Source organism: Borostomias antarcticus (assembly GCF_949987555.1).
Source record: "Borostomias antarcticus genome assembly, chromosome: 15".
Lineage (NCBI taxonomy): Eukaryota > Metazoa > Chordata > Actinopteri > Stomiiformes > Stomiidae > Borostomias > Borostomias antarcticus.
This window is the reverse complement of record NC_140248.1, coordinates 17,174,952-17,195,311: the sequence shown is the minus strand read 5'-3', so window position 1 is coordinate 17,195,311 and position 20,360 is coordinate 17,174,952. Positions and strand designations below refer to the sequence as shown.

Sequence of the window (20,360 nt, the reverse complement as noted above, 5' to 3'; positions counted from 1 at the left end):
TACTATTAACGTTATATTATACCTCCATGCTATTAACCCGAGAATGTAGCCAATGTAGCCATCCAGCATGATTCACATGGCATTTACTAGCGTTTACCATGTAAACCACTAGATGTCATTATTACAGAGAATAATGCAGAACGAAGAGACCGTGATGGTCTAGCATGATAATGAACTTATTCCGCTTAACTCAATTGGAAGGAAAAATAGGCTAGTGCTTACATCTCAAAAGTAGTGATCTGGTATTTGTGATCATATGCAGGCCTACACTAGCACTATACTGTAGGCTAGACCTATATTTTATCCACTCAAATAAAAATCATTAGCCTAGGCTACATAAAAAGAAGGCTCTAGTTCTTCATTGCTGCTGAGCTGTTCCTTCTCACTCCTTAGTTACTCGGGATCAAGTAGCCTAATGGTTTTTTTCTCCATTAAAGTTACAGCTAAATAAGCCGCGAACAGAGAGGAGCCTCGAATCTCGCCTCTTTACTTCTGACACAGGAGCTTGGTAACTATGGCAACCGGCACTGAACGATTATGCACGAGAGAGCTGAGGGGGCTGATATTGATAGGGGAGTATAAATCACTTTTGCGTGTGCGCACACATACAGATGCACACGAACACACACTCACTCTGTGCCAACCCCGTTCTATATCTTTCTTTCTCTTTATTTCTCACACACACAGATGCACACACACACGCACAGTGTGCCAACCTACACATCCCCTTTCTATAGCCTATATCTTTCTCTCTCTCTCTCTCTCTCTCTCTCTCTCTCTCTCTCTCACACACACACACAAACAGTCGCACACAATGAGCGGTTCAATGAAATTAAATATAAATAGTTAGATTCCAACATGCTGTTCCTGTCAACGTGCCAGTCTGGACAAGCTCCCCGCTTCCCTGTTCCTCTAGAGAGGAGCATCTCTCCTCAGGGAAAGTGACATCAGTGGTGCAGAGAGAGAAAGGAGGGATGTTGGACTGAAGCCGGAGCCCTGATCGGCCTCCTCTGCACTGCCTGGCCTCCTGCCCAGAGTCAGGTTTCAAAGCAAAGCCCTCTGGCTGTAGCCCGGGCCGAGATGCCCTCTCTGTCACCATATCTATTGATCTGAAGGTTGGCTTGGCAATGGTGCTCATTAGTCAAGCTGACAAGAACAGAAAGGGCCATAAAGACAGTGCTCTCAAATAACCAAAACATCACGTTGCACCTGAAACATTGTCTAGTGGTAGAAGAGTTAGAATGATCCTCAAAATGTCCCAGTGTTGTCTGTGCGTAATGTGCAGATCGGACCTGTGAACGTGTGTAACTAACAGCGACAAATACCCCATCGCCAGTTTGCCGTTGAATAACTGACCACCATTTTGTCAAGTAAGCAGATGGGCAGTCAAAAGCCGCGTGAAGAAGCAGCAGGCGTCATGGCAACAGTTCCGTTGGTGGCTAGCTGCGCTGGCCCCTGGGTGAACGGCTGATTACAGGCCCAGGAGCCAGCGCCCAGGGCTGGCAGAGATCCCTCTATGGCCTGTAGGGAAGGAAGAGGGGAAACGAGTCCACTGGCTCAGGCCAAGTCGTGTCTAAAGAGTTTTTCCATCACATTAGCCGCGGCGGTATGTACAGTATTCAAATGTTGTGGATTTCCTGTGTGCAATAGGCTAACATTTAGCGTATAATGATAGCCTATTACTATGAATGAAATTAGCCTAGGCCTAGGCTAGCCTACTATTACCATAAAACTTTAACTGAGGATTTTGTCCAAAGCTTTTCAAACAGATTAGACAGTCTGCCTACACATGAGCAAACACAGGCCTACACATGAGCAAAGATGGTACAGGAACCTCTATAATCACTGACACTATAATGACATAAACTAGTGAAGCCACACATAATAGGCCATCTTGATGGACTGCAGCTTTAAGGCCAAATAGCCATCAGTACGAATGGATTGTTCTGTTCTGTCTGTCTGTCAGGCGTGAACGCATAGGCTACTGGCTGACTCACGGCATGACATCACGGTAAACAACAGCCTCTCTATGGAGAAAAACAAACCCCTGACGTGTTTTTCTGGTCATCCAGGATTGGGAAGGGTTCCGAATTCGCATGATTGCTCACAAATAATGCACCCACACACCTAATGGAGATGGCGAATACAGGAACGCCTGAGGACAAGCGCGTGTGTGCGTGATGTGTAGGCACTGTGATGTGGGCAGCGCACTGGGGCTGTGATGGGGATGATAAATGACTCGACTGTGGGTATTGTACTGTACAGAGGGGAGAGACGGTGCCGTAGTGAGCAGTGGCCCAGGCTGGTGCCGAAACTGGGACAGACAGTGCGTGGAGGCGGCGCTGTGTGGATGTATAGTCAGCGACAGACTTGGCACCGTGTCGCTCCGCTCCAGGCGTAGTCACCAACCAGCCGCAGTGCTCTCGCTCTCTCTCCCCTGGACTCCCCGACATCAATAAACCAAACACCCACCCACAATGTTAATACTGCACGCAGTTACCCGCAATGACCTGCTCCCTGGGCGACTGAATGATACCTAAAGAGATCGTCGTGTTAGTTTCAGTACAGTGGAGTGATGAACGAGTGAGCTAGTTCAGAGTGTGGTGGAAAACATCCCAAAGTCATTTTCAAAGCCAAGTAGCTACTGTATCATAGTAGAAAGTTGTTGGGCGAAGTCAGGGTCACTGCTTAGACTGCAGGCCCACACTGAGTCAGGGGAAATAATGAAGTTGTTTGGTTCTGCTGCTTATTAACATGAATTAATTGCTGTAATTAATTTCTTGCCCAAAGCAACATTCGAGTGGCAACACTACAGTGCACATTGCTTTGAAGTCAGCATAAGATGAATAATTATTGATAGGCTTATCATAATTAGATAAATATAAATATAATTAATCAAACATATCATTATTTACACATTAGCATGGCTTAACTGAAAGTTGACTTTAATACACACGCTCCTTCAGTGTGGTGACCCAACATAACCTTCTAATGACTCCATGTACTCATGTTGAGACTACAGCAAAGTTTCGGCCTAGACGGCAGCAGGAGTTTGAAATGGAACATTTGTTCTCAATCCCCTCAGTTCACTTCAGGTGTGCGTGAGATGACTGAGTAAGCCTGCAGACTGGTCCCTGGAGCCTCATCAAACGTGAACAGCATTCAACACAGAGACTAATCTGATCGGTCCTGCTATTGGTAGACCAGCGTCCTGGCTTTCATTCTGGGAGTGGTCATGAATCACAGGTTCCCTTTGCACAGCAACGGAGAAGGCTCACTGGTTACAACAAAAAGAAACATATCGCACAGATGTCAAACATTGTGTGTGCGTGTGTGTTTCTGCTTAGCCAATAGCAACAGGGATGTGTTCCTCTTCCAGTGGCCACGGCCTCTGGAAGGTCTCTGCTACATTAGCATGGTGACCACAGCGCACAGCCCAGGACCACCCCCTGAGCTGGTAATGTCCTCTGGATACTTGTCACGCAAAATTGAATTACAGTAGAGGCCAAAAACAGCCTCTGGTAGAGCAGATAACGAGTGACAGAGGAGAGAATAGTGTGCTGGAGAGGAGACTATAGAATGTGGATATCACAATGAGGAAAAGACATCTAGAAGGATAACTGACATGTAGGGGAGCTCGGGAGGTAGAGCAGCCGGCCGGGGTACGTGAGGTCTCCGGTTCGATCCCAGCTCCCGGCGTTGTGCCGAAGTGTCCTTGAGCAAGACGCTGAACCCCAAAATCGTTCACGTACGGCACGGTGGCGCAGTACCTACCTAGTACCGTCGCCTCACAGAATGAAGATTTCCGGTTCGCATGTTCTCTCTGTTCGTGTTTCCTCCCGAAGAACCCAATATGGGTTTCTATATATGAGAAACATGCAGAAGGACAGATGCTCTTCATTCCGCTCCCCGACCTGGGCTGAGCACTTGGACCTGGTTCTGCATCACATGAACCATCAGAGCCCTCACCAATGCCTGGCTTTAGACTCTATTGATGTGTGTTCAGAGTGTCAGTGTTGCCGCAGATTGCAAGGCCAGGCTGCAGCGTTTACCCTAGCTCATCTGTTCACAATACAGCCCTCTGATCAATCTCCATCCACACTGCCATGGCTACAGTTATCTGGCACACTGCAGCTGGCTGTGAGGTGCTTCCTTTTAGATAAAGGAAGCAGAATTGAGGCTTGAAGAGTCGCAATCCCCCTCCCCTACCGTGCTTAATCTCACTTGAGCTGAGCAATATTTTGACTGACAATGTCACCGGACTGTTATGCACACCAACACATCCAGCAGCCTGGAGAATCTGGGTCATCTCATGCTAGGGACCAGAAAGCCCCCCGGAGACATGGAAAGCCATGCGTGTGTGAAAGCTGTGCTGTAAAAACTCACACTGTAATCCACACCTCTCTCCATTTCCTGCTCTCGGTCAGTGAACACGCAGAAAGTGGTGTTGAAATCCTGGGAGAGGGGTGGTTGAGAAAGGAGAAAAGGGATGGAGAGAGAGAGAGAGAGAGAGAGAGAGAGAGAGAGATGGGAGGCAGTGCAATTTCAAACTCGCTCCACTTCTCCTTGCTTTCGCGCTGAATTAGCATTTGGGGCACAGCAGCCCTCATTAAAAAAACGCTAGACTGGAGGATGCATCTTCCCAGGTTTCTCTATACTGTAGGCTAGTCTTGAAATTGACAAATAGAACAACCAGAGAGCATTATGGGACACAAACTGGACGGTGTGACGTCGGCATCAAGGAGCCAGCCCACATCGGAGATGAGGCTGTGGGTAAAATGACGGCTTGTTGGGTTCAGATCAAAACCTCCCACACCAACTGACGTCTTTGACACATATCAAGATAACAAAATGGCGTCTCGAGGATGTAAGCACTCACCGACCAGCCCGAGCACCCCTCCGCGAGGCCGCGGTGAATCCGCTGACCTTTTCACAACCAGTTATGTGTGAACGTTGGGATAATGGGGTGAGGCAGATGGCTACATTCACGGTTTATGGAACAGAGAGCCATACAGGACGAGGAATTTCAATAGGTCAAAGACACGACGAGAATGAGAAGGGGAAAATGCAGCTCTAGTCTGAGCCAAAAGCCCTCGGTCATGTAATCGTCTTACACGTATGGGAACAGACGGCCTTGTTAGCGTTTCAAGAATATTCGCTTCATTTAGCATATTCTTCTCCTCCTAAAAATAGCCCACCACTATTTTTTCGCAAAAGATTTCATTAATCGGAGCTTAGCTCTTAGTAGAAAAAATGCACTCAAAACTTTTCCCTGCGTAGCCACTTATAATCAATTAAAGCAACACCATATCCTTGTGCACAGAGAAGACCACACGACTCTGCTGAAGCCAGGACTCATTGCCACCTTGGCCCATTTCAACACCAGTCAGGGACAAACCAAAGAGCCTCACCGAACCAGAACGAGCAACACAGCCCATATCCATATCCAAACAATGAGCCCTGAGCAAAGCTAATTGTAAATTAAAATATTAATCAACTCTGCATGATCTCTATTCAAACAGTAGGAGATGGATTCTCCAAATGAGACATTTGCTATTTCAGTTGCTTCACAAAATGGCAAAACAACATAATTGATGACATCAAAATTTAACATAAGCTGTCTGAACACTGAAACCAACGCCAGAGGAGGGTCCCGGGTGTCTCAGCGTGAGCGATGGCGAGGACGCAACGCGAGGACGCCGCAGCTAAAAGGCTGCGTAAATCAACAGCAGTGAGAGTGCCGAAGCAGAGATCATAGGAACTCAACTGACATCTCTCTGTAAACTGCTGGCTCTTCGCCCCACAAGCCCCCAATCTGAGGTCTGCTCGGGGCCTGGCTGTCGATAAGGAGACATCCATCAGGAGCCCCATCCCTCAACCCCCCACCAGTCACTTCCCCCTCCATCTCCCTGCAGCCCCAGCCCCATGCGCCTCCTCCCTGCCCCCACAGGGCTGCCAGCCTGCCCTTGAACTGGGCTTGTGTGCTGCTATGTGGACGTGTGTGTGCTTCTGGGCGGAAGCAGCCCAGCGCCGCCGGAGGATCAATAGAGAGACGTGAGTGAGGAGGACAAGGACAGGTGGTGGTGAGGACCAATAGAGAGATGTGAGTGAGGAGGACAAGGACAGGTGGTGGTGAGGTCCAATAGAGAGATATGAGTGAGGAGGACAAGGACAGGTGGTGGTGAGGACCAATAGAGAGACGTGAGTGAGGAGGACAAGGGCAGGTGGTGGTGAGGACCAATAGAGAGACGTGAGTGAGGAGGACAAGGACAGGTGGTGGTGAGGACAAGCCAGACCTGCTGGAGACCGTTCAGACTCAGCATCCTCTGTCACACAGGGTCGTACGCTGCAATGGGAGTGACCAAGACCGGTCTTTCACCATTCTGTGCCGCCATGTTTTTTCCCCCCCTCAGATACACAACAATGCGTTAGTACTACAATAATGATAACCTGAATAGCTTGTGACCCTCCTTACCTCATTAGCGCACAGCAGATTCAATGTTGGATACTGCCATATTGCTGCCAGCGAGGTTTTAATGAGGCAGAAGCAGGTGGTCAGACTGTGGGTGACCCTAACGTCTGTCTGTGGACACAGAGGCAGAGGAGGAAGTCTCCCCTAAGGCAGTGATCACGAGCACGTTCAGAGTGGCTGAATTAGGACAGGGACTGCAAACCCCGAGCCTGAAGTTGTTGCATATGTTGACGTCAGACAATCCAGCGGTAGCCCTCATCTCTTATTAGAAGACTGACTGTTGCTCAAGGGACATAACCACCTAGGAAGAACGTTTAACCAGACAAATCACATCTCGCGTTTCACAAATGAATCCAAGGAGGTGTTAAAGCCAGTAGTAATATTATCAGAGGACAACTTTTTTTTTTTCCTTCAAAATCTTGTTTATTAAATTTAGAAAACACCATTTTGTTAACAGTTTCATAGCAATAGCAGGAACTGGAGCTGGGAAAGAGGGGGCGTGGGCCAACCCCTGAGTTTAAAACCGTCTGCGGGGCCCGCCTCCCCTCATCCTCCCCCTCTCTGGGTCAGCTGGCCCTACCACACCCCTCTCATGGTCAGCTGGCCCTACACCACCCCTCTCTGGGGTCAGCTGGCCAGGTCATACCCCTCTCTGGGTCAGCTGGCCCTACACCACCCCTCTCTGGTTCAGCTGGCCAGGTCATACCCCTCTCTGGGTCAGCTGACCCTACCACACCCCTCTCTAGGGTCAGCTGGCCAGGTCTTACCCCTCTCTAGGGTCAGCTGGCCAGGTCATACCCCTCTCTAGGGTCAGCTGACCCTACCACACCCCTCTCTAGGGTTAGCTGGCCAGGTCATACCCCTCTCTAGGGTCAGCTGGCCAGGTCATACCCCTCTCTAGGGTCAGCTGACCCTACCACACCCCTCTCTAGCGTCAGCTGGCCAGGTCTTACCCCTCTCTAAGGTCAGCTGGCCAGGTCATACCCCTCTCTAGGGTCAGCTGGCCAGGTCATACCCCTCTCTAGGGTCAGCTGGCCAGGTCATACCCCTCTCTAGCATCAGCTGGACTTGCCCTGGCATAGACTAGAAGAGACAGTCAGTATGTTAACCAGCAGAATGGTTTTCACCTGGTAAAACTTCTAAAGAAACGGGACATAATAAAACTCCAAAGACATCAGGTAGAAAAGTTGAATTGCAAAGTCACTCTTCAAGTCAAGGTATTTCCTGCCCAAATATACCAAATATGCAACATGGACATGTAGTTAGCTTCGGTTAGGGCCAATCCTTGACCTAACCCGAATCATGTAAATCAGGTTGAGTTAGGGCTAACCCCAACCCGAACATGTAATCAGGTTGCCAAACCATATCGGTATGTTTCATCACTAAGGGGTGGTTCGGTGGGGGGTCTGCACAGCTTTGGGAGGAGGAAGGGGGGGGAGGAGTACTTCAGGATGCAGTACAGATGTAGTCCAAAAAGGAAGTGCAAACAATGTCTATAGGGTGTGGAGGGGGAGGGGGGGGGGGTGGGGGTGGGGGGGTTGTGTGTGAGCAGGGTGTCCCCCCCCCCCCCCTCGTTCCTCAAGGTGCTGAGAGGGGTGACTCTCGGGAGGGGGACCCCGTGATGTCCTCGGGTGGGAACACTGTGAGGGTGCAGGCCCGGATCCCGCCCAGCGACTCGGGGAGGTCGAACACCTTGTGCCACTCGTCCTTCTCGGGGTCGTACTTCTGCACGATCTCCACCATGCAGCGGTTGTTCCACGAGTAGCCGCCCACCACGTAGATCTTGCTCTCGAACACGGCCACGCCCACATCGCTCTGGCCGCGCAGCATGGCGGCGATGGGTGTCCACAGGTCCAGCGCTGGCGAGTAGTACTCGCAGCTCAGCACGTCGTCGTAGTCGCTGGTGCCGCGGAAGTGGTTGCCCCCGATGACGTAGAGGCGGTCGCCCACCGTGCACATGCAGTGCAGGCCGCGCACCGTGGTCATGGGGGCTTTCTGGGTCCATTTGTCCGCGTCCGGGTCAAAGCACATCAGCTCCTTCTGGAAAGTGTCGTGAGTGATTCCCCCTGCAACAGAGGACACACAACGGACTCAAATAAGCCATGAAATTGATCTTTTGGGGTTTCAGAAAATAGCCCCGGGGCCCTAATCAAAGGCATTTAACGGGCCGAGCCAATTGTACACTCGACCCTAGTGGTAACTCTATCCCCCTGTCAATCTAGCCCCGCATTCAGGCATGGCACGTCGGGCGGTACGGGGGCGCGGCAGGGCTGGAACCCACCCCTGGGCCTTCAGTCACATGGCCGGACCACAGCACCACGACTGGCCACGCTCGGTTTCCCTGTAGCAGCTCTAGTCAGTCCGGCCGACCCCTGGCTTGTTCCTAGTTCCTGTTTCTAGCTTCCCTTCTAAAACACCTTTAACCCCCGGAGAATCAAAACAGCTCTGCAATATCCGTCACAGGCTTAGGATGGGACGAGACAAACACACCCTTTTTGTCTCTTCTTCAACATCAAATTAGTCACAGAGGTGCAAACAGATCACAGGTGAAAAAATGTGACAAACATACCAACTCATACATGCACTGATCAAACACATGACCCATTTTGGATTAAAAACGGCTATTTTCACCTAAAGGTGACAAGTCTGCACCCCTGTAGTCAGGTGACAGTGAACAGGCTACTAAATCAAATATGATGAATTTGACACAGCCTGCCCTACAATATACAGTAGTGGTGGAGACAGATACAGTAGACGGAACACAGAAAGCTGACGGGGAGGGGGGGGGGGGGGAGGGGGAGAAAAACAGGACATGTCTACAGGGAAGGCTGAAAATAAAGAGGAACACAATCCCAGCATGCATCTGGGCGGGAGCTGGCCGCCCCTCCCCCCCTGCGCAGCGCAGTGAGGAGCTGCAGTGCATGCCGAACGGAGCCGGAGTCCCTCCTCTGCTGCTCTCGCTCTTTGTCTCCCCTCTCTCTCTCTGCCCCTCTCCTCTCTCTCGCTCTCTGCCTCCCTCCTCTCTCTCTCTCCCTCCTCTCTCTGCCTCCCTCCTCTCTCTCTCTGCCTCCCTCCTCTCTCTCTCTGCCTCCCTCCTCTCTCTCTCTCTGCCTCCCTCCTCTCTCTCCCTCTGCCTCCCTCCTCTCTCTCTCTCTGCCTCCCTCCTCTCTCTCTCTGCCTCCCTCCTCTCTCTCTCTCTCTCTCTGCCTCCCTCCTCTCTCTCTCTCTCTCTGCCTCCCCCCCTCTCTCTGCCTCCCTCCTCTCTCTCTCCCTCCTCTCTCTCTGCCTCTCTCTTCCCAAGACCCATTAATCAATACTTCCATGCCTATTTCGAGTCCCATAGCCTTGACTGATCAGAAGACAGTGACGCCCTCTTGACCCATAGATCAAACGCCGAGATAGCCAGAGAATACACACCTCTTAATTTGAATGTGAGCGAGTGTGTCCATTACAACGTCTTCACGAGATACACGTCCAACCCACCCAGTAACCCTGACTGATATGCAGCGAGTCTGGCCTCGTCTATTCTTGCTGAATTGCACCTCATAGCCCAAGGTTAGCGGAAGCGCTCGCAGTAATGAATGTGACTGTGCCAACTATCCCTCAGAGCCTAAAGGCTGAGAGAGGGGGGGAATGAAGACCTATTTGCGCCAACAAAAACAGACTCTCGTCTCCGCGTCCGTCGGCGGACTTAAATAAGCGGTTGTCCTCTCAGAGACACTTAAAGATGCGGTACCTCATCGTCGGCGCTGTCTCCCGCGCCCGGGCCGTATCTTCCCCGGATCGCGGGTCGATTTATCTGTCTGGCGAACGAGATGAAACGACGTTGGCGCTTCGACCCGCCGCAAGAACGGGACCGAGCTGCTCGGGGCGGATTCGCCACGCCGGCACAAACGGGACCCGGAGCAACGTCGGCGAAACCGAGGGGTCAGCATGTTCCAAAAATATCCCCCCCCCCCCGGATGATAAATAGAGAGAATGGCCAGATGTGAGCTCCAATGTCACCCTCCTGAAGATCTATCCTTAGTCTTGGAGCGCAGCACCCGGCTTAGGGAAAATTCGCTGAAGGAGGCAGTTTGTTTGCCTGACGTAGCAGAGCTGAAACAGGACGGTATTTGAATAGGAAGAAAGGAAAGGCTTTTGTAGCGCGATCCTGGTCGTCCTTTCAGCTCCAAATTAGGGACCGAGATCGTGCTACAACGCGTTTCCTTTCTTCCTATTCAAAAACTGTTCTGTTTAAACGCTATTCAAAGACTGTTCTGTTTACCTCGTCCTTTTCATCTGAAAATAGGGGCCGAGGCGCTGAAATGCACGCGGTGAAAAGGCGAGATGCCCTAATCCTTAAACAGCCACCTCCAGCGGAGGTGGTGATTGCTGTTGGCCGAGCGGCCCGGGGCGAGAGTGGCCCCACCCTGGGAGGAGCGCTGACGACCCGTGGGCTGACCGGGTGTGTCAGCTCTGTCCACCTGACGGGATGCATCCCGACAGCCCAGCAGCCCAGCAGCCCAGCCAGGGCGAGTGACCTGATCTGGGCTGACACTCAGACCCCACCCCGCCCCGCACCTCTGCGTTGGGTCACCTTGCACAGCGGGGAGGGAGGGGGGCGTGACACTGGAGACTGTGCTGGTTCTACTCCCGAGTTCCTACCCGGCCCCGCCTAAAAAAACAAGGCAGCTGGTAGCAAAGCTCGTTTCCACATAGACGGCGACCTTGAGGCTTAGCCCAGGCTTGTGGCGAGCAGGTGTGATTAAAGAGTTATCCTCCCGCATGCAAAGATGTGGAGATCTCGCTAACTGGCCGGCGCTAGGCTCCGGTCCAGTGACCTGCCTAGGCCTCCAGGCACACCTGTGGTGTTACACAGTGTAAACATGCACATATACACGCGCACACACACACACACACACACACACACGCACACGCTTAACTGCTCATGCCTCCCGTAAATGGTGCTGCAGGATCCCAGCAATGCCAGGCTGGAGCGTTAAGCCACACGCCAACGAGTAACATGAATAAGAGGGTGAGGCAGACGCAGTAAGCCCCGTCAGCTGTGCACTGTACCCACACTCCTACTGTAGCGCTCAGGGGCTGCCGTGTGTGTGTGTGTGCGCACGCACGTGTGTGTGCTGCCTGAATAATAATCATGATCACTTATCGAGGGGCCAGCAGGGATTAACAACCTTTCCCTGTGGGCTCCCCGGTGCTCCAGGCTCCTACAGTCGTCCTCAGCCCCTCCCATCCACCAACCCCCTCCCCTCCTCCCTCTCCCCTGTACAGCATCACTCTGCATTAGTCACAGAGTCCAGAAACTAGGGCTCATCTCCATAACGCAGGATTTGCCTTCAATCCTGTGAAGTGAACAAGCACGGCCGACTGCTCCCGCAGAGCGACGGGGGGATTAGATGCTCCGCGAGCCTCCGACGAGGAGAGAGAACCGCGCGTCTCCGACGAGGAGAGAGAACCGCGCGTCTCCGTCGTCCCCTCGGCGCCGCGCGGGAAAAGGATCGCCCACGGAAAAGGCCCCCGGCGGTGCTGCATTGTGGGAGAGAGAGGCTGTGAAGAGAGAGTGAAAAGGCAAAAGAGCTGTGCGCACATCCAACCTTAGTAGGCCAGGTGCTGGATCTTGGAGTACATACGTGAGAAGAGAGGAAAGATCCGCACACCGATTTCTCCCGGTCCACTTTATTGTAAATATACGCAACGTTTCGACCCTTAGGTGATGAAGACCTAAAGGTCGAAACGTTGCGTATATTTTCAATAAAGTGGACCGGGAGAAATCGGTGTGCGGATCTTTCCTCTCTTCTCACATGTGAAGAGAGAGTGACCTTGGACGGCTGCGACTGGGAGCACACACGCGTGTGACTCTCTGACGAGTGCAGGCTTTAGTCAGCCACGGCAAAACCCACACACCCGCCTCCCGGGACAGCTGTCCCCGGCAGCGATATAGCCCAACCATCTGGTATTAACGACAGAGACGCACTCGTGGGAAATGTGCCTGCACGCACCAAACCCTGAAGCCAGCACACCTACCTACCTACCTACTACCCGGCGGTATCCGCTAGCTACTTAGCCGGAGCCACGTACCTGAAATATACATGTAGCCACCGTACACTGTCCCCGCGTGGCCGTAGTGAGGCTCGTTCATTTTGGCGACGTACGTCCACTCGTTTGTCCTGGGGTTGTAGCACTCCACGGTGGCTGGGGAAGGAGGAGAAGACACACGGTATTAAAGTAGGCCATGCAAGGACTAAGGAGAACAAACACAGCATTAGACGAGGCCTTGGAGGGTCTCAGAGTCGGAGCTGGAACAGACTTAAATACAGAGTCGGGAACAGACTTAAATACAGAGTCGGGAACAGACTTAAATACGGAGTCGGGAACAGACTTAAATATGGAGTCGGGAACAGACTTAAATATGGAGTCGATACCACCACCCCCTACCCCCAGTGCCGACTGAGATGACTCTACAGAGGACTGTGGAGCTTGTGGGGTGCCTCCGCTCCCTGTAGTACATAATTACACCTGCAGTACCCCTCCTCTGGAGACTGGGGGCAGATGTCTCCCCCGGGGCTGGGTGAGCCTCGGGTTTCCCCTCCTCTACTGTTCGAGCTTGAGCTCCGCAGTCCGGCACCACCGCATGTGTCTTGAGTCCACATCTGCTTGCTCCACCCAGAGGTAGACTCCATATTCAGAGTTGTATGGTCACGTTTTGGTAGCTACTAGCAGTGTAGCCTAGTGCACATGCAGGCCGGGAGAGAATCCGGGTGGGTGGTGATATTCCAGGTGATCTGATCAAACCGCAAATCCCCTTTGGCCTCGGTCATATGACGGGGTAGCTCTGCGTGGCTATATTGATCGGTTGACCCAGTTATGAATGTGTGTGTCTGAGTGTTCCGGTCTGTGAAAAACAACTCCACGTGAGGCCCTAGATCAAAACCACAGATCTCCAAAAGGTGATGCTCTTTGCAGATCGGTTACCATAGTAACCCCCACCTCCTTTGCGCCACCTCATCTTTTTCTACTGAAAACTACTTCTGTGAAGTAAACACATTTTAACAATGTGAATAATAAGAGTAACCCATGCATGCCAAATGCTCACACCCAAGCCAGCCATCTACTTTGAACAGGCCCTGAGGGAAGAGGCCATCACATTCACAGGCCGTGGACTGGGGGTGCCTGTGGCTCAGGAGGTACTGTAGAGCGGGTCGTCCAATGACCGTAGGGTTGGCGGTTCGAATTCCGCCTCCTCCTGTCCACATGTTGAAGTGTCCTTGAACAAGACACTGAACTCAAAATTGCTCCCGATGAGCAGGTTAGCACCTTGCATGGCAGCTTCCGCTACTGGTGTGTGTATGTGTGTGTGTGAATGGGTGAATGAGAGGCTATATTTAAGCTCTTTGGATAAAAGCGCTATGTAAGTGCAGTCCATTAACCATGGAAGAACAGGCCATGGAAGCACAGGGCCCAGGCCATAGAGCCGATCGGCGTCACGTCATCATTTAGAAGACGCAAAGCCACGGACCGGTCCGGATCCCCCATGGGCCCGGACCGCCAGGCAAATTTGTCTTTTTTCAGCGGCCGTTATGAAGCCTCTTTGAAGCTCGAGAAAACGCGCACAAGTGAGGTATTTCTAATAAGAGGAAAAATCCCGACCTCAAGGTTTTTCTCTCTACCCAAATCCCCAAACAGAGCCTCGGAGGAGAAGAAGTGGCGTGGCTCTTTCACTGTGGAAGCATGGCTCCCGTTCCCTGCAGATAAGAACCGCTCTTTTCAACCTTATCTGACAGGAACGGAACACTCGCTGCTCGGTTACCGTAATTGCAGCGAGAATGGCGGCACCGTCGGCTGCTTCAAACGTCTTCAAGAATATAAAAGGAGCTGACGGGTGAGAGAAACGGCGGCAGCGGCCATTAAAACCCAGGGAAGTAGACTTCCGCGGTGCGTCTGTACCGGATTCCATCTCGAACCCCAACCCACTGTGGGAAGGCATCGAAAACGTACGCAAATCTAACAAACTAAGTAAGCCAGTCATACCAAACACATCTCCATCTCCCCGGAGAGCTTTCTGCCAAAAGGTATGAATTGCAAACGGCTGATCAAGAGCCCAAACGCCACACGGCTATATTTCCAACAGTGGCGTCATACAAATCAATAATTTAAACATCAGAGAGACAGTGGCGCTGTCATGGCTCCTCCCATGTCTGTGCTGTCTGCGCCTGTCCGTGTGTGTGTGTCTGTCTGTCTGGGGGGCGCGTAGCCCCGATGTGACCCCAGAGATACGCTGCCGCTCCTCTAATCTGGGGTCACGTATATAAGGATATAGAAAAGGGCTCTACCGGAAATAGCGCACGCTCTGTGCGATCACAGTGCTGCCACCAAAATTAGCACGTAAAATTAGCACGAACCAAGTTCTAACCGTAGCTAGTGGTTGTTGTAGTGGCTGTAACGGTGACAAGAGAAGGGTTGTGTGTAACACGTTGGCTGCGCCATCTTCCACCTGAACCTGCTTTGCGTGACGAGCTTTAAACATGTGCTGCTGCAGCATTTTCATAAAATAATATGGATTGATATACAGCCAATTTTGAGTGAGCTGTCCCTTTAACTAAAGCACATGAATTGTTAAAGACCTGTGTGTCTGTGTGATTCTTTAGCTGAAAACACTACTGTACTGTATGTGCACTACTCTCTGGAGCACTACAGCAGCGCTGGGCTTTTCTGTACGGTACGGAAACACGGAAGTAGTATTCAGAACAGTTGCATTCATCGCAGTTGTATTCATTGCAGCTACAGGTATAGCAAGCCTAACTGCCGACATCTCTAATAACGTCAGCGTTAATTATATCATAAAAGGCATGCGTTCTATGACGACGACAACAACGTCAAAAACAACAACAACTTCTCCCCCATGTTTGTTGTTACAGTGTCGACCCCGCCCCTCTTTCGATCTTTCGGTCAGCTGGGATTCAAGTGACAGGCGAGTAGGGCTGGGTTAAAAAAAAAAAAAAGAAGATGAATCTGATGATTCAGAATCGATTCATGAATCCCAAAATCGATCTTTTAATGAAAAATGGAATGGAATGAATAGTTCATTCATTCATTCATTCAATGATTCATTCATTCATTATTCATTCGTTCCAGATGGATCTTTATTTATCATCCTTATGAAGGAATGAATAGTTCATTCATTCATTTAATGATTCATTCATTCATTATTCATTCGTTCCAGATGGATCTTTTATTTATCTATACTTTTTCATTTAAGTTGAATAAAAAGTACATTTGTGTAACTGCTTTAGGGTCAATTCTTCATGTAAACATTAATATTTGTAATAATGCAACAGGTTAGAGGGTTCCTTGTACCATTTACAGCATTCGCTCTCTGAGAATCTCTTTCATATTCAAGCAAAATTGGTATTGCAACTAAAATATCCAGTATCGTATCGTGACCTTGTGTATCGGAATCATATCGTTTTTGGAAATCAGTATCGATAACCATCCCTACAGGCGAGTGTCGTATTTTAGCAAAAGTAGAACCGTTTCCAACTCGAACGACAAAAACCCCGGGCGACCGCAGTGCTAAAATAGCATCCAGCGCCGAGGTGGCCGTTAAACACGACGACGACGCTCCCTTTTAGAGGTTTGTAAAAAAAATAAAAAATACAAAAATAACACGCTCCCGGTTGGACAAGCACGCCACAAGCTGAGGATCAACAACTAAAAAAAAGCAGCAGGCGGCTTCAGTGTCCGCAAAACCGAAATCGTCTGCTTCATTCCACACAGCAGCCATATGTACTGTGTGAAATAATTAGACTACAAGGACCAAACTACCCAACAAGCGCTCTCTGAGTGTAGCAAGGCAGAACAGTGAACAGAATGGACTCCTCGAGGACCACAAGGAGCCATACTTGTCCACTAGTCTAATTACAGGTCATAACCAGAAGACCAGGCCAGATAGCACGGCTGCCCCCTGTGCCCTACCATTAGTGGGCTGTAATTAGGTGTTGGGTGGCACCCGTGTGGTCTGCAGTTAGACTCTGGGTGAAGGGATGTGCTGTGACACCAACCCAATGTCCTGCAATGCTATTTTGATTTGGGCCTATACAACAGGGCTGTTTTAGCCTGGGTCCAGACGCCCACTCCGAAGTTGACTGATTCTTGGTCTGGTGTTGCTACATGAAACTGCTGATTCTCAGAGAAAACGAAGAGTAACGAATAAGCGCCGCGGTTTCTAACGATCAGCCAATCGTAGAGCGAGTCGTCCAATGATCGTAGGTTCGAACCCCGGCCTCAACATGTCAAAGTGTCCTTGGGCAAGATACTGAACCCCAAATTGCTCCCAATGAGCTGCTTGCATGGCAGCTGCCGTCATTGGTGTGTGTATGGGTGAATGAGTAAAGCCCTTTGGATAAAAGCGCTATACAAGTGCAGCCCATTTACCATTATACTGATGCAGCAGTACTAGAGTTAGGTACTTGCAGGGGTGCAGGGGGTTGGACAGCTAAGCCGACCACTAACCATCTACAGGGAACAGAACTCACCCAGCTCCCCGGCAGCGTTGCGGCCGCCAACGGCGTAGAGGTGCCCCTTCAGCGCGCTGAGGTGGAAGAAGGTGCGCTTCTCGTTGAGGCACGCCACCTGCATCCACTTGTTGTAGCGCGGGTCGTACCGGAACACCGTGTCCACCGCCGTCTTGCCTTTGGTGTCGTAGTTGCTCTGTCCTCCCACCACGTACAGGAAGTTGCCGATGACAGCGATGCCGTGCTGGTAGCGCGGGGCGTCCATTGGCGCCAACGCCTTCCACTCGTGGGCCTTCTCGTCGAACAGGCGCAGCTCCTTGCTGACCACCAGCTGCTGGCGCAGGACCCCGCCCAGCGTGACCAGGTGGGCGCTGTCGGAGCGGATGGCCGTCCGCTCCGACTGCATGACGGGCTGCATGAAGGGCATCATCTGGTAGTTGCTGGCCTCCAGGAGGAGGTTGACGCAGGTGTTGTCCGTACGCATGAAGTCCACCGTCTGCACGTGGTTGATGAGCTCCTGGGGGTTCATGAGGGGGAAGCGGATGTTCTTCATGAGCTTGGGGGCGTGGTCCATGCGCCCATCCTCGTACCGCAGCCAGCGGCAGGCGGCCTTGAACAGGTCGAGCTCGCTGCAGTGCTTCAGGCTGTTGCTGGACAAGACGAAGGCCAGGCGCTCGAAGGGCAGCTTGACGAACTCCCCCGTGCCCAGCAGCGAGGGGAAGTTCTTGAGGATGAAGTTATTGACGTACTTGTCCACCTCTGTGAGGTTGTATGTGTTGGCAATGCGCCCCACCTCCACGCAGTTATCAAGAGACACCTGGAGGGAAGAGAAGGCAATGAGATGCACATAAGGTTGATCACACAGCTACTTAAGAAACAAATCTTTAAATCTTTTTTAAATACCGATACAGCCGAGTAGAAAGCCGACCTGGAAACTCCAGTAGTGAAAAAGATGACAAGATCTGAAACTAAAATCTAGTTCCGAGTCCTAATCGAGTCCGGGGGCATCATCCCCCATAAGAAAAGTTTAGTGAATATAATATGTAAATGAAGCCTTTTGAAGTGTTTCAAGATTAGAATTTCAAAGTAGACAAGTCTCATGCGAGGACCATATACATATCCCATATCATACACTTAAATCGCTGTTGAAGCATTTTAGTTAGCATTTCAAAAATTCAATCTGCCATCCTCTCTTCTGAAAAAATCCATTATTGAAATGCTAACTAAAATGCTAAAATCTAAAACTAAAATCTGAGATTGATGCCCAGGGCGAAGTCGATCAAACGCTGAGTCAGGGTGATTGGCATGGACCTCAGGCCTCAGCCACCAGAGCATCAATGAAATGCACTCAATTCAGACAGACATGTCAACACCATCTTTATGTAGGCTTACAAAATTAATTTAATTGAGTAGGTTACTGACAGCCACCACTACCGCTCCTCCAAAGCAACTCTTAAAGTCATATCAGTGGGCTCTGTAATTTGGCGCAATCGTAGCCTTTGACTGACTGGTAAAAAAAAAAAAAGAGGAATTACTGTAACAATTATGGTTGCAAATTTCATGGAATTTCATTAATCAATAACTCTTAACCTTAACAAACGATAGTCGAATAAATTAATAAGAACATCCTGCGCTGGACTGCGCTTTGCTCGTTTCATTTTCTTCCGCTGTGTCGTTGAAATTTCCCGCGTCCCAATTAGCCTGCACTACATGGCGGGGCGCCCTCATGTGCAGTCAGCCCTTAAATCATGATTACATTTCACGCAACTCCCGTTGATAATGTTCGTTCCCCTAAAAAAAAAGTTCTGTTCCATTAACAAGCAATTAATCGAGTAACCAAATCTTACTCAAGTAAATTCTTATCGCCAATTAATTGATAGTCGATTAACTATTAACATCCCGAGTAACAATCAGACTGCGGATTACAGGATTACAGAAGAAGTTGAATGACATTTGTTCAGAATTACCTGCGGGATCAAGATTCAAGATTCTAACAACTTTATTGATCCCAGAGGGCAATTCATTTGTAGCTTGTACCATCCACAGATAAAACACAGCAAGAAACAAGATATCATTCATATCAAAAACTAAGAGGAAATAAGATACATGTTAAAAACATCAGATCAGCATCATACTGAATAGCCTCACTTTAGTGCTGCCAGTAAATTCACCTGCTCTGCTCCGTCCGTGCGTAGTCATTCTCTTTGAACGGTTAAATCTGAACGGCTTTAAGAACGCTCTAAATTGTTTGCATTTGACATAAAAAGAGAAACGGCAACGAGAGCGTTTGTAGCAGTTTGTAACTTACAGACGGTTTTGTGAAATTTAAAATAGTTTTAAAAGTTCGCGAAAGTGAAAGAAGGCTGAGGCTCTAGAATTGGTCACACAAGACAAAGGCAAAAGCGCCTATTGGACAATATTTTTGATTTAAACCCAATGCTAATGGGGAACTTGTAAACTCTAGAGAACTTTCTTTCTCTCCTTACTCTCGTCATGTCGTGAAATCTGACACCGTTGCTCTGTGCTGAAACTCATTTAATTTTAGCTCAGTGGCCACGTGTGACGCATTTGGGGGCAAAAACACTTTTTTCCCCATAGACATACATGGAGAATGAAACGGCTGGGGAAAGAAAGAACAACATTTCTGGGAATCACTCAAAAGTCAAAGACGACTCTGAATTATTAAAGCATTATGGAACGAGAAGCAGTGGGATGTCACAGATATTGCCACGGCTAGCGTGAGTGGTTAGGCACGACACGCAGCGGAGTTACACCGTTACACCCCGCTAGCCGTGGCGATATCCGTGCGATCCCACGGCTTCTCGTTCCATAATGCTTTTATACAACGGTTGCCACATTTATCTGTCAATATTTCAAAAAGAAAGACAATACAAACTTTAAAATGCATTTTTAATGGAACTATTTTGTTAATCATTTGCAGATACTTCCGCTGAAAAAGGGAACGTTGTCAGGCAACGACAATGCTACAGCACATCTTTGTAAACATTGATCTGGACAGTGCCACGGCTACTAATAAGAGGTGGATTGATATTAAATGATGTGCGAACATTCCATTTTAACATGGGGCCATCGTGGTTATCGCCACGGCTGGAATGCAAACTGACCAATAGAGACAATGGACCGGATCTGTACCGTTGTATAGCAAGTTTTAAATCAGTGGGTCCATTTTTATTTAGAAGCCACCAAGAGCCGGAGTTTACAGCTGTATATTCCCATGTATGTCTATGGCAGTGCCGCATTGGTCCATGGCAGGGTTTCCCAACCAGGCGCCAACGATCGCAAGGGGTGCGCCAGGCCTCAGATAAATTGAGGCCTTAATATCATATTTAGCTAGATAAATATTTATTAAAGTT

The 20,360-nt window shown here is 50.0% G+C and overlaps 1 protein-coding gene across 2 annotated transcripts in view; it reads right to left on the bottom strand.

Moving 5' to 3' along the window:
- Positions 1-7,194: 7,194 nt before the first annotated feature.
- Positions 7,195-20,360, bottom strand: part of klhl13 (kelch-like family member 13) — a 36,502-nt gene continuing 23,336 nt past the window's right edge. For both annotated transcript variants that reach the window (XM_084449363.1, XM_084449364.1), the window contains exons 6-8: positions 17,008-17,803; positions 12,554-12,667; positions 7,195-8,538 (exon numbers count right to left, since the gene is read on the bottom strand). In XM_084449363.1, the coding sequence (XP_084305489.1) occupies positions 8,051-8,538; positions 12,554-12,667; positions 17,008-17,803 (1,398 nt within the window). In that variant the 3' untranslated portion in view covers positions 7,195-8,050. The remainder of the gene's footprint in view (positions 8,539-12,553; positions 12,668-17,007; positions 17,804-20,360) is intronic.